Below are 14,616 nucleotides of genomic sequence, written 5' to 3'. Positions count from 1 at the left end.
CCACACTGTTTCCCTGGGGACAGCTACAACAGTTGTGCTGGCACAGCTCATCCGTCAGGCACTCACAGCCCAGCAGTGCCACTTGCCAGGCCCACAAGAGCCGTCAGCCCTACACACCTGCAGCGCATGATGACGAGCAAAGCCAGCAATGCAGCCCTAGGGTGACGCTGCTCTGTGCCCAGCTCTGCTCCCAGCCTCCACCATCCCGAGCACGTGCTGAACACACACATTGCTGTGCACAGGGTCCCAGCACAGGGTCAGCATCCGTGAGAAGACAAACAGTCAGAGACTGCCTGGATCACAAGCCCAAGCCCGGAAGCGGAGCATTGTGCTACATCATCCCCTTCAGCATGGCAGTGCAGGGGCTCTGAGCTTTCAACCTGCATTGGGTCCCCACCAGGCTTTGATGGAAGGAAGCCTCACTATATCTGGAGGCACTGGGATGCAGGAGAGCAAGAGGAGGTAAAAGATACCCAAATTTCTTCAGTTCCTTCCAGGGGATGAAGGGAGATGGCGGTTAAGAGCTCCCAGCTTTGCTGTTAACCCTTTTCCGGAAAACGAGCTTTGGGACCGGTCCCTGGGGCTGTGCAGCTGTGTGCTCCTATTTTCCTGCGGGCTGTTTGGGCACACCCATGTACCACATGCCTGGTCTCCACCTTCTTGCCTCTGCCACCCGCACCTGTATTTGAGATGGCAAACCACTCCTGAAGGGCACATCATGGAGCAGAGCTGAGAAGAAAGCTTGGTGGTGGTGGTTTCACAGCACTGCTGGAAGCACGCAGCAACAGCAGTGTCTTTGGAGTGGTGAAGGAAGAGGTGTTTTTTTTTTTCTGGGAAGAGACCTGCTGACATCCCCACACACACTGCCCAGTTTGTGCAGAGCTGTGCCTGTGCCAGGGCCCCTCCCAGAGTTAGGAGAGAAGAGATGGCACGCAGATGCTGTCCTGCTTTGCTGTATACTGTTTCACTCTGCTTTGCTTTGGCTTTGCTATGTCCTGCTAAAAGCAAGCCCCAGCAATTGTCATTTCCACTTGCTCTTGAGACACATTTCAAGCCTTTCTCTTGTATCTGTTTTGCACAGCACGGTTTCCCCACTGCCTGAGGCTCAGCCATGACAGCCTCTCACCACTTGTGCAGGGTCTGGAGGATGCTGGGCTCTGTGCTGGAAGCTGCCTTTGCAGAATTAGTTAATGTCACTGTAGTACTGATTAGGCATTGACTGCAGCATAGGGGAGCAGTCTACACAAGTGGCTTTATGGGCTGAAAAGGAGTAGAAATGCCCCAAATCCTCTTGCTTCCCTGCAAAGGGCATTGAGAAAGTATGATTTATATTTGTGTGTAAAACCTCTGCAAGAGAGGCACAAGAGGTGTCCGGATCCCCACGCATAGGCAATGAAGAGCAGTGCTGGCAGCTGCTATTTGCATTATCAGTTTAATGGTTTGCTAAAAGACCTTTGCTGCGGAACAAGGACACATTTGACTGCTCTGAGATATCTTTTTTTTTTTTCATTCATGTTTTGCCAGTATGACCAGAGAGAACAAAGTACCAAAGCTCACTCTGAAGCAAAGAAGAGGCAAATGCCGAAGAAGCACTACCAGAGCAATGGCTCCATTTTGTAAGGTGCTCTTCCACTGAATGCTCACCAGTGTGTTGGCCAACCCGCAATAAAAACTACACAGCAGCACTGCGTGGTGGGGAATTAAAGACAAAGTTTCAGCCCAGGGCAAGTTCGTTTTAAGAAGCTGTGACCGTGCGACACCTGTTAAAGGCTCACAGCCCTGCACCAACCACACAGACACCCCATACACGCCCTGAACACAGCCTATCACAACTCAGACAGTTTGCCCAGCCATCACAGCATGACTAACCCAAGGTGAATGACTCAAGTATGGCTGAGCACTGGCTGAAAACACAGCAAGGTCACATCACCAGCCTGGATGCTGGCAGAGGCCAAGGCCAGGTCTGACCTCCTGAACTCCCATGGCTGAGCGTTGCAGCAGGGATGGGCAAGACTGCTTAAGATACAGAGGCTCAGCACCAGAGTGCAGTAACTAACCTAGCGAAGCTCATTAAGACTGCACAGAACAATAAGTTGATTTATTAAATAAAATGTGTTTCACTCACACTCACTCCTGGATTCACTCACTTTCTCATGCTCCAAATTCACAAGCCCAAAAACACACATGGCCAGCAGTGTTTGTGTGTGACACATCTTATGAGTCCTCCTCACGTGTCCTGGGATCTTTGTTACTGGTGGCCACAGACTGGTTTGGGATGTACCTTCTGTGCTCTTCAAGAGCTGACAGTAACACTGATCTTACACCCTTTCACCCTTACCTGCCTTGGGTCTTTAGGCAGCACAGCTGATACGTAATTATGGAATGATTAAGATTGTACAGGACATTTAGAGGTCCTTCTCATCTGTTCTGGAGTAAGCTGCCCAATGGTTTGCTACCTACCCTAAGCTTTCTTAGAAGCTGTATGCATCTGTGCTGGCATCTTGATAACCTTCTGGGTTAGGTGCCATCAACCCATGCCAATCCCTTCTTCCACCATTCCCTCTTCTGCTTCCACCTGTACACACTTCCATTCAAATTATCTAAATCTTTCTATTACCTGTGTCTACAGGAAGCCATGTGCAATGCTGTATAGCAAACCCAGACAGAGTGGGGGGTCCTGAACGACAGTAGGATCTGCTGAGTATGTTCCCAGCTGCCACACACAGGCTGGCAATCCTGAGCAGCAGTACCAGACTCACCACTTCTACATGACTGGGAAGGCACAGAGCTGCTCCTGTTTTCATCAATCACCAATGCAGATCACCTACCAGGACCAGAGTCAATTGGCTGCTTCTGTATACTGAAATGGTCTCTGCTGAGGGAAGGTGTGCACCAGAAGCAACAGTCCTTTGTATCTTAGATCCCAAATCTTTGAGCACAGAAGTGTCAGGCTAATTCACCTCAATCCGAGTGCAAAGTGGCAAAGAGGAGCAAAATACTGCATGCCGGACTTCCCACAAAGAAGGTAACGAGTTCTGACGGACCAGAGAGGACAAAGAAGCGCTTGTGCAGCTTTCTGAGGCATAAACATTTCAACAAGAATCCTTGGTCCTCTGTAGCAAGGACCAAGCAAGTAAACACTCCAGAGAAGTTACAACCAAGAACCACATGTAAGAAGCTGGGAACTTGTGGACTGAGCAGGCAGCTGGGGTCACCTCGGAGTGACCCGCCTCCCCCAGCACAACCACTGTGACAGTTGCACAAGAGGTGGTTTACAGGGTCGAGGCCAAAAGTGAAGCTTTCAGCCCATACATGAGCCAGCAGCCAGTAGCTTTATAGACCAGGCTGCTTTAGCGAGGGCAGTGCTGAAGTCAGACCCAATGCTGGGGTGCAGCAGCACCCAGGTGTCAGTCATGGCTTCAAACACTCAACTGGCTGGCCCAGATAACTCTTGCACAGCAGGGCCAGATAAACCCACCTTCATTGTGGGTCTGCTGGAGGATCACCCCAAAGGCAGCAGTAGCTCAGTGCATGAGGAAGGGAGAAACCGTGCTTGCTGGTTTGGTTGGGATAGAGTTAATTTTCTTCATAGTTGCTGGTAAGGTGTTATGCTTTCGGATTTGTAACGAAAACTGTGCTGATAACACACCAATGTTTTAGTTGTTGCAGAGCAGTGTTTACACGAAGCCAAGGACTTTTCAGCTTCTCATGCTGCTCTGCCAGTGAGGAGGCTGGGGGTACACAAGAAGCTGGGAGGGGACAGAGCCAGGACATCTGACCCCAGCTGGCCAAAGGGGTATTCCATAACTTAACTGCGTCATGCTGAACAATGAAGCTGGGGGAGTTGGCCAGGGGGGCTACTGTTGCTTGGAGACTGGCTGGGCACTGGTTGGCTGGTGGTGAGCAATTGCAATTTGCATCACTTGTTTTAGTTTGGCTGAGGTTTTCTCTTCACTCACCCTTTTTCTTTTCTTCTTTTTTCTTTTTTCTTTTTTTCTTTTTTCTTTCTCTTATTAAACTGTCTTTATCTTGACCCACAAGTTTTCTAAATTGCCTTTCCAATTCTCTTCCCCCACCATCCCACTGGGGTGAAGTGAGCAAGCAGCTGTTTGATGCTCAGCTGGCAGCTGGGGTTAAGCCACAACACCGTGTTATACCCCATGCTTGAGAGAGCCCTTGCAGACACTCTTCCCCACTGTGCCCATGGCTTGGGGCACAACAGGCGTGGAGTGCTTGGGGCTAGGAGGCCAACATCGAGCACACCTAATGCCTCTCTAAAAGGGCTTGATGCCTCCTGCCACAAGAGCATCCAGGGCTTCTCAGCAGCCGGAGCACGAAGGCAGCTGCCCACAGGGAAGAGGACCATATGCTGATGGAGGGGGGGTTGCTAGAGGGGGACCCTCCCCACAGGCTAATGGGAATCATTGCCCTTGCAGGCCTGAGGAGCAACTGAAGTCAAAAGCATCCAGAACTGCACACACCACCCCTTGTCACAAGGTTGGCTAGGCTGAATGAAAGCAGCCCAGTGCTGTCAACATCTATTTGGCGTGAACTCTCCGAGATCTGGTATGGGAGTCTCAGCCTTCAAGGGCTCAGTGCCTCCCCTTAGCTAGAAATGGAGAAATCCACCCCCCAACAGCAGGACCTGCAGGAACAGCTCAGAAAAAGAGGCTTAGCTCTTTTAGATTAGCGAGCACGTCACCAAAATATTTCTTCTCATGTCACCTTTGAAAACTTTCACATGTTTATCAGGAAGAAATGAGGTTAGGGATGATTTACTGGCAGGCACAAGTTTTTTTTTTTCCTCTCGAAGCATTAGGGTTCTATTTGCTTGTCCATCTCTAGTTAAGATTTGTGCAGCAGGGAGCTGCTCCACAGAGGACAATATGTGAATGACGGGAGAAGCTCTCATTAAATGATTCATGTAATCAAGTCTCTAACTTTCCTTCTGGGAGATGGAGGATCCAAAGTTATAAAAGATCATGTTCTTTTGAAATCACTTCCCCACGCAAATTAGCCCACATTTTCAGCCCATTACTGAGTAGTATGGCCAAGTTACACCATCTGTAAATGAAATACTTTTTTGCTTTGTACACTTTTTCTGGAGATAATTTATCTTGTCTTTGTCTAGTGCCATTTCATCAAGTTAAACTAGTCCAACTTTTAGAACACAAGACGTAGCCAACAATGTACAGACATAATGTACAGACCTGGAGTTAACAATGTGCTAGTAGGTGCAGTGCCAGGAACCACCTACACTCCCGCGCATGCCACAGACAGAGCATAGCAGCTCTGGTCAGCACTATAAGGCTGGCAGATGTGCTGGGGCCAAAATGCCAACACATACCTATGCCTGATCCAGATAAATCTGCACCACTGGCTGATCCAACAAAGCCACTGGAGCCGTGGCTTTGGTCTCTCCTGCCTCCATCCCAATGTACTCTGCAATAATGGGACATCCAAGACAGTGCACAATTGCATAACTTCAACTTCCACATAAAATCTGTAAAAGTATGTCCCATTTTCTAATGGTACATGTTATTTAGGAACCAAAGCCCTGGCTTCAAAAGCAGCTGGACACCAACGATAACCCTGTCTTATGAGACCTCAGGTCATCAGTGGTCAAATGCTTCTGTGTTGAGACCTGTGAAAATGCCGCAGGATGTCCAAGTGGGGTGTGATGCTTGCTCATCTCCCCTGCCCCCAGTTCAGCACTACGTCCTTTCCCTCAGCACTTCTGTAATCAGCTGTTTGTGAGAGAAAAGCCTCTCTACGAGGCACTCCAACATATCTTTGATTAAACATTTCGTAGAATCACAAAATGGTTTGGGTTGGAAGGGACCTTAAGGATCATCTAATTCCAACTCTCCTGTCATGGGCAGGGACACCTCCCACCAGACCAGGTTGCTCAAAGCCCAATACAACCTGTCCTTGAACACCTCCAGGGATGGGGCATCCACAGCTTCTCTGGGCAACCTGTGCCAGTGCCTCACCACCCCCACAGTGAAGAATTTCTTCCTAATGCCTAATCAAAATCTACCATCTCTTAGTTTAAAGCCATTACACCTTCCCCTATCACTTACACTCCCTGATAGTCCCTCCCCAGCTTTCATATAGGCCTCCTTTAGGTACCAGAAGGCTTCTTTATAGCAAGGTCTCCCAAGCTACTTCTAGGCTATTTCTTGACTTTGAGGGGAGCAGAAGGGGAACTATTCATAATTATAGAATAATTCAGCCTTAAACAGACTTCAGGAGGTCATGCAGCCCAACCTGCAGCTCAGAGAAGGGTCAGTGACTCCCAGTTTCTAGTGCATGTTGTTGGACCTACAGAGCCCTGTGCCCCTCAACCCCCATCTCTTGTAAAGCCAACATTACCCATCTCCCTTGGCTGCAGACAAGAAGCAAGAGAAGCATGACCCCTCATCAAAACTGAGCATAAAGCAGCCTCAGGACCTACTTGGGTGGAGGAAAGGGAGGTGCACCCCTTCATGCCTCAGTCTCATTAACAAAACTCAATTCAGCATGTTAATCTCATGCAACATGGTCAGTTCTTATGGAACAACTTTGTGTCACTCCCCTGGAAAAGCTTTGGCAATAAACCAAGTCTCTGCCCCTACATCCGTGGATAACCCTATTAATCTTAAAAGCCCACTGAAAGAAGGTGCACATTATTGGTGGTTTCACTGGAACAAGAGGGAAAATTGCATCAGCCCTTCAAGTCTAACATTTCACAGACTGCAAGGCCACACAGAGGTGGAGCAGCAACCACAGCCCCAGCAGGGAAGAACATTTCCAACAGGCTGCAGGCTTGCACTCTGGCAGATAACCCATCTTTTTAGACTAAGGGAAAGCCCTCTCCAGTGACACCAGGGCAGAAACTCACCTGAGTTTTCCTTATCCTCAGGTCAGCAGATGACCTGTTCAGTCCTTCTTCTTGTTCAATGCTCTGCTCAATACCTGATTAGGGAAGAAAGATATGGATTATTTTACGCTGTTTAGAGAAGAAAAAGAGATTGTATGGCAAAGTGATTTTAAAAGATGGAAGCTTGTGAACTGGGGAGCATTTGGCACCGAGCAATCCCCAGTTTCTGACTCCAGCCTGTTGGTTTAGCTGGGCAGCACAGCATCATTTCATTAATGCAATGCACACATTCCAGTTCTAACCTGCTCCCTCCGTTTTCAGCAATTATCCATTCAGGCAGGAGGAATCAATGACTCTGTCTCCATAGGAGTGGCAGGGGCTTAGGCGGGGTGCAGGACTGTGCCCAGGCACCTGGGCATACAAGTGTCACAGGCGCTCTGACCAACATGAGTCCTCTTCACCACCAGCTCCTGCAGCTTCACCCGCACATTTGGTCAGGCATGCCAGACAGTGTCCCTCCCCAGCTTTTGTATAGGCCTCCTTTAGGTACCAGAAGGCTGCTTTATTGCAAGGTCTCCTAAGCTACTTCTAGGCTATTTCTTGACTTTGAGGGGAGCAGAAGGGGAATTATTCAGAATTATAGAATAATTCAGCCTTAAATGGACTTCAGGAGGTCATGCAGCCCAACCTGCAGATCAGAGAAGGCATGCCAGGAAGTGTTAATGAAGACTCAGAAGATGAAGGCACTCATCTCTCTGGCAGGCACTGTCCTTTACCTGCATTACAGCTGTGCCTGGCCACAGGACCGACTCAGTGCTGTCAAAAGCATTAGTCACTCCCAGGCTGGTAAGCAAGGTTTTCGGCAAAACTGATGTGATGCTCAGCTCTGATCTCTGTACTTTCTGGTATTCAAACAAAATGGAACACAGTGCTCTTCTCCCCTGCTATGCAGGATGAGGAAATACAGAGTTAAAATGTCTCTGTGGCAAATACCAAAGCTCAAGACTTCTCCAGGGGCCCTATAAACAGCAGGTCAGCCCTGCACAGGAGAGACCACAATGCCCAGGCTGGAGAGCAGGCCTCATCTTGCTGAACATTCCCCTTCAGCAAAGCAGAGATTTGTCCTTTTAATTATGCCATAGTACAACTAACTGAGATTAATTTTTCACTTACCCGAAGACCACAAATAACAGCACAGAGGAGCGCTGCCCAACTCAGTGTCCCACTGGGGCCCAGGCAGGGAGAGGGAATGGTGTTGCACAGTAGGAGGTCTGCCACAGAGCAAGGCAGTGCAAATCCCCTCATGGTCAGCCCAGAACATGCTAATTCAATAGCTCCTATGTTACAATCTTTACAGGGAGTTAAAAAGGCTGGAAGAAAGCTCCCACCAGCAGGCTGGCACAGTGTACAGAGCTACACACCTCCCGGTAGACCAGCATGAGCTGGTGGCACTCCCCGAATTAGGCTGAAATGCCCCATTCCTGATGTAGACATCCCACAGCTCTCCAAGCCTGGCCCTGGCACGTTCCATGCTGCAGCACAACCCGCAAGCCCGGCACAGGACAGGTCCCTCCTGCAGCAGGGGCTCCCCAGGGCCAGCCAGTGCATCAGGGACACCACCAGCAATGTGGGCGTTTCTGTGCTTGCCATGTGCTGGTCAGTGCAGGTGGCCCCGCAGCACCACTCTGCAGACAGCAGCAGCACTGAAGCTTCTAAGGAAGAGAGGGCCTAGGGAACATATCGTGGTGCTTGCAGAGGGAGTCATACAGCACAGTGTGCTCCAGGGAAGTGCTAGAGAATATCAGCACAAATTCTGCATTTCCTCCTATTCTCTTCTGGAACAAGCGTCTGTATCTGGGGTATCTTGAAAGGTTCCATCCCACACAACCAGGCAGCCGTGGCACTTCTCACATGCATACCCCTGCCTGGGAGAGTGACTGGATGCTGCCTGCACAGCACGTTTCATCAGCAATTGGTCTTCCTCAGCATTTGTCATAAATCATTCCCTGTTGCCAAGGAACAGTATTGGCAAACATTGTACATTTATAATAATTAATAAAATCACATTTTCCTAAGAAGCTGGTAATTAGAATTAGCCACTGCATGAGCAATATCTCTCCTAAAGAAGTCAATCCATTGTCAGCAGATGGTGTTTTTGATCATTCCTGACTGTTTTCTTTCATTGACCATGCTTGCCATGAGGTGATTTGGGACAAGGCGCAAGGACTAACAGTCTGCTTCTCCAGGTAAATACAATACTGGTGAGTCTTTTCTGGAAGAAGGAAACAGGAATCAGAGCCTGTTCTGCAATTCTTCAGGCTCTCAAAGCCTCTTAAAAACAAAACAAAACAAAACATGTATGGAAAAGGATTTTTTTTGGTGTAATAGCATAAAAACCTGTGATTTATAGAGTATGTTGTATGTCCCCATAAGAAACCATTAGTGCTCGGCTCTTCTTCCAGTGACTGCTGTGAAATCTGAAGTAACCACAGCAGCAGCAGCAGCTGGTGCCACTGCTTTGTTTGGAGGGGACAGCAGTGGGGCGCCTCCCAGAGTCCCCCCTGAAGAAACTCTGTTCTGTCACTTTGCACAGGGAGAGCTCCTTGGGTACTCTGGATGCGGGCTTGCAGGCATCACTGCAGCAGGACATACTACACCCTGTCCCCACCTAGGCTCCAGAGATCTCAGTACTGTGAGGCTCCCCACCCAGAGGGGCCCTGCTTCTTTGGAAGGGATCCCCTGGTCTGCAAAACACATAAGCTGGTACCTCAGTTTCCATCCTGGGTCTAGGTGAGATCACTTCTCAGGAGGACAGAGGGAGCAAGGGAATAACAGAGGTGTAAGTGCTCCTTCTGGCATCCAGACAGGCCACAGTCACACTAGTGGAGACAAATCTGACAAATAGCTCCAGCCACATCCAAGTCCTCCATGACTGCAGGGCTCCCATGAAACCTCAGGATCAAGAAGAATGCTGTTGGTGCAGGGGAAGCACCAGCTCCTTGCCCAGCCCTTCAGGTACAGCCAGTCTCCTGCAATGAGCTCTTCCAAATCCCACATGGTCCCAAGACCAGTGCCAACAAATCCGAGCCCTGCCAGTGCAACCTGCCTCCTGCCCCAAGATGCCACCACCCCTGGGGTCTGACCTTGGGTACTCAGGCTCCTTCAGCAAAATGGGCTCAGCCAAGTGCTCCAGTGCAACCACAGACATCTGCGGGTTGACAGACACATCGTCCTCTCTTTGCTTGTCAAAGAGATTGATTCTTCTGACTGCAGAAACTGTGAGTCACACCGCGCTCTGTCCCCAGGCCACCCATGGCAGAAGACACACCAAGACAATGGAGCATGCTGATGAGACGGGACAACCTTCCCCAGGCCCACAGCTTCTTTCTCGCCCACCACCAGCCCCACAGAGCCTCTGCATCGGGACCCTATGGCAGCACAGCTGGGATAGCAGGAGGCCCCACTGCTCAGCACAGAGCTGTCCTGCTGCCACTGGTGAGGCAGTCTGCACTGCAGATGGAAAAGCAAGGGATGACGAGACCAGCCCTGGCAACCCAACCCCTTTGGCCTTGCCACAGGTGTGCTTGGAGCCCAGGCTCACCAGGCGAGCCCAATGGCCTGCCTGCCAATACTGGCATGGGCTGGCCCGAGACTCCGCAGCAGGGACTTGTGCATAAGGCTGCTGGGTGCTCATGTCCTGGGACAGAGACTCAATAGCGTGACTTCATAAAAGGCAAACAGAAGTAGCTAGAGGATGCTAGAGAAGGGAAGGTGATGCACATTCCCACGTGATCCCCACAAAGCAAAGGCAGAAGCCACCTCTGGCTGTCCCTTCCCCAGGTTGCCTGAGCACACACAGATAGGACTGGGCTGCAGCAGGGCTCTGTTTGTAACCTGCCCTTTCCTACCTAGAGAAAAACACCCCAAAATTTCCTTGGCCTGCAACAAACACCAGCTGCTGCTGGCACAGGCTTGAGATGACAGCCAAGGCCCCATGGTAAGCTGAGCCAAGCCAACAGGCATTTCTGGTCATGGCACATCCCCAAAAACTATATTGTTTCCACACTCAGCACACAGCTCATTCTGAATGTGGTCACTCCCCAGCAAAAGTAATTTCTTGGTAAATGGAGAAAATGGAGGGTAAATCAGATGTTCCAGGTGAGATTGGACCTATGGGGAGAGAAGAGCAGCATGTGCCCACTGGGGTTTGGGGTTACGCTTGCTGTCAGGATGAGTTTGTGTGTGGTTAAGAGAGCTGAGAGGAGTGAATGTTACAGCACAAGAGGGATGAGTAGGCAGTGCTGGCCCTGGGGACACAGAGCAGGAGGCCGGGAAGCATCCTGAGCACAGGAGGGCAGCAATGGTACCCCCTCCCTGTGCTGAACCTGCCAGCCCAGAGGCTGTAAGGCAGGAGTGCAGCGGGCATACCCCCTTACCTGGTGCCCCGTAGCAGCATCACAGGCAAATACTCACTCTTTAGCTTGGAGCGCACTTTGTTCGCTGTCTTTTTTATGTCAGACATCAGCTCTTCCAGCTCTTCCTTTGTTTCTGAGGAGAAAGAAAAGAGCAAACATGGGTGTGTTGTAGACACTGCTAAAATCTGTTCCCCAGCCCCATAGTATATGGGGCCCGGAGCTGACAGCACTGCCCCTTCCTGGCTGACGGAGTTGGTGGAGCACCTCCACTCCATGGACCCAGACAGATTCTCCTCCCAAGTCCTGAGCCTGGCCATAACCCAGCTGCTGGTCAGGCAAACCAGGGGACAGAGGAGCCGTACTGCAGGACTCCTGCCTGCACACCAAGCTAAACTCCCACATGCTCAGGGCTGTGCAGAAAGTGAAATGGAAGAGAGACACAAGTGACAGTGCTGGTTCCTGCAGTGAAAAGAAAACCTTGGCTGCACACCAATGCCCTTCTGCACACCAAGTGCCACAGTGTGAGACAATTTCCCTAGGGCTCTGCCACGCTGGCAAGCCCTCCCCAGGCCATTATAAATGGTTATGTCTTCCTCAGGGAAAGTCTGGTGCTCCTGTGCTCACTTTCCTTTTGCTCAGCAATAGGGATTTAGCTTGGCCATGCCTAGGCTCTCTTCTGCCCTGCAGCCAGCAGCTATCATTGACACTGTCTTAATAATAGCCAGTTTGTGCATATTCACTCCCCAGCCTGAATTCACTGCTTTTGGCAAAAATCTGTGGGCTGCAGTGGCACAGTGCTGGGAAACACTCCCAGTCCCACAGCCTGTGTCTCAGAAATGGCTCTGGGGAGCACAACAGCAGCAGGACTGTAAAACAATTCTCATATTTCAGTGTGCAGGGACACAGCAGACGCAAATGGAAACAAGTGCAAGCAAGTCCTTTCTCTCTGTACTCATTTACATCCCTACATACCCACATCCTCCTGTGCGACCAGGCCAAAGCACTGTGCATGCGGCTTCAGGCTCCCACTGGGAGAACAGCCCTATCAAGTGATGGGAGCCCATCATTGAGTCCCTGTGTATCTCCAGGTCCTTCTCTCCAAGACTGCAAAGGCTTTTACAGCAGTGACTCTCCTGGGCTGTCAGGAATATTGACTTGGGTACAAGGAGAAGGAAACTAAAGCGTATGACACGCTTGAGAGCAGTAAATCAGCTGAGAAAGCCCTGACTAACTGAAGAGGTTTGGCACAGGACTATCTATCCTCTCTCTTATGTGCAAATGTCAGAAATCAGGCAGTAATGCTCTGAACTCATCATCAAAACAGTGCAATTACTATGATGTCTCTAGACACTTGTGTCTTGTAGGACTTTTCTCTGCATTGCCACAGCATCTCCAAGCAACCATCCCTGCTTGGCAAACCTGGATCAGAACAAAGCTCCTTGATCTCCACCATGATCCTCTCCCAGAAACCAGTGTCCTTGATGGAGCTGAGATGTGCAACTCATGGTCCCGTATTTCAGAAGTTGCCAAACCCAGGCAAGAACCGCAGCAAAGCTGGAGCAGGTCGCACACCTCCTGTGCCCAGCACACAGGTACCCATCTGTGCTCGACCTGCACAAACGTTTGCTCCACACACCTGCAAAAAGGACACATGGCAAGAACCTCCTGCACTCCAACAGCATCCCACCTCAGCATGGGACCAGCACGTAGGTGCAGAGTAGACACAGTGATTCCCTCTCTGTGCTCATCCACAGGCTTGTGGCAGTTAAGCTGGCTCAACAGGGTCATAACCCTGACCTGACCATGAGACCAGCTGACCCCAATATTCAGCTGCAAGACCAGCACATCACAGTGTCTCAGGATGCAGATACTAAAGAAAGTACAAACTACCTGCCATTCAGATATGATTTCTCAGAAATCCTGCTATCCTACCACTCCCTCTTGATTTTGAGGGGATCAAGACTTAATTAAATAAAAATTTCTTTAATAGAGTCTAGGCACATTAACTGAGTGATTTCAATGACTGTGGTGGCTCTGATGCTGTACGCTTCTAGCTGGCAGTCACAGGCATAATTAGAAAATCATGATGCTGGGAATGTACTGGGGGAAGGTCACATCCTATCGATGCTTGTACACTTTTCTGACTCAGAGCTAAGCTTCAGCAGTGTTGGGAAAATGAGGAAATGAGCATGTCTGCAAATACCTTCTCCCAGGCTCCAGGTATTTCTAAACAAACCAACACAGCAGCCTCATTGAACACAAGGACAGTTGAGAGCTGGATTTGTTCACCTGGAAACAGGAACATGAAGGGGGATCCCACTGCTATCTCCAACTGCCCAGCAGGAGGGAGGATAGAAGCTGGAACCAGACTCTTCTTGGAGGTGCAATGGAACAGGACAAGCAGCGATGGAACATGCTGCGACATGGGAATTTCCAAAGAGATTGGAAAAGATTGTCATTGTGAACACAGTCTGGACTCAGAGATGATATGGGATGTCCATCCTTAGAGCAATTCATCACATGGCTGGACATAGGCCTGAGAAACCTGACCTAATGGCCCTGCTGGGGTGCATGAGACCAGGGACCTCCAGGGGTTGCTTCCCACCTGTATCCATCTTTGATCTTATGAAACAATTTCATGTAATTCACTGCCAAGTACTTTCCCCTTCCCCTGTTGATCTGGGGTGAGGGACGTGCCACAGTAATGCCATCAGCTTGCAGGGGCACCCACAGTACCAGCAGCTCAGGCAGGTGATGGGCCAGGTGATAGGTGGAGGGGCACGGGACAGTGGGTTGCGCACTTTTGTGGGCAAGGCTGAAGCTGCCTTTCCTCAACACATTTTCAACAGAACAGCAAAGAGAAAACACTCCTTCTGGATGGCTTCCAGTCACAAGACTTGTGAGGATTACTTAGCAATCTGGCAGGCACAGGCTTCCCAGACAATTATTTTCACATTGATGGCGTCTGTTTAAGTGACTCACTCAAGTCTATTGAACTGTTCATGGGGAGTAACATTCAGCAACAGGATGCTGAACTACCACAACATCACCACTGCTCTGGCCAAGGCCATCCTGCAGCGGCAGGCACAGCACAAAGGGACAAGGTGTGCTGCCCAATGGCAGGGCCGGGCTCCCTGCACCCCGCACACATCCCAGAGGTCAGAGCTGCTGCCCTAGGGCCAGGTCCCGCTCCTTGAATGGTGGAGTAGCAGAACACCCCAAGTTGGAAGGGACCCACAAAGATCACCGAGTCCAACTCCTGCTGGCCTGGAGCACAGCACAGAAAGAGGAATGTCCAATGGCCACCAGCAGCATGGGGCCATGTCCCTAGTCCCCCCT

At 50.2% G+C, this 14,616-nt stretch overlaps 1 protein-coding gene across 2 annotated transcripts in view; it reads right to left on the bottom strand.

Moving 5' to 3' along the window:
• The window catches only part of STX1A (syntaxin 1A), a 105,488-nt gene that overhangs the window by 27,484 nt on the left and 63,388 nt on the right, over positions 1 to 14,616 (bottom strand). For both annotated transcript variants that reach the window (XR_013941239.1, XM_080563339.1), the window contains exons 4-5: positions 11,336 to 11,410; positions 6,884 to 6,957 (exon numbers count right to left, since the gene is read on the bottom strand). Coding sequence is in view for 1 of the 2 variants with exons in the window: in XM_080563339.1 (XP_080419465.1) it covers positions 6,884 to 6,957; positions 11,336 to 11,410 (149 nt within the window). In the remaining variant the exon portion in view is untranslated. The remainder of the gene's footprint in view (positions 1 to 6,883; positions 6,958 to 11,335; positions 11,411 to 14,616) is intronic.

This window comes from Anser brachyrhynchus (genome assembly GCF_964034855.1).
Source record: "Anser brachyrhynchus genome assembly, chromosome: 20".
Classification (NCBI taxonomy): Eukaryota; Metazoa; Chordata; class Aves; order Anseriformes; family Anatidae; genus Anser; species Anser brachyrhynchus.
Note: the sequence above shows the minus strand (reverse complement) of the source record. Positions and strands in the feature narration are given on the sequence as shown.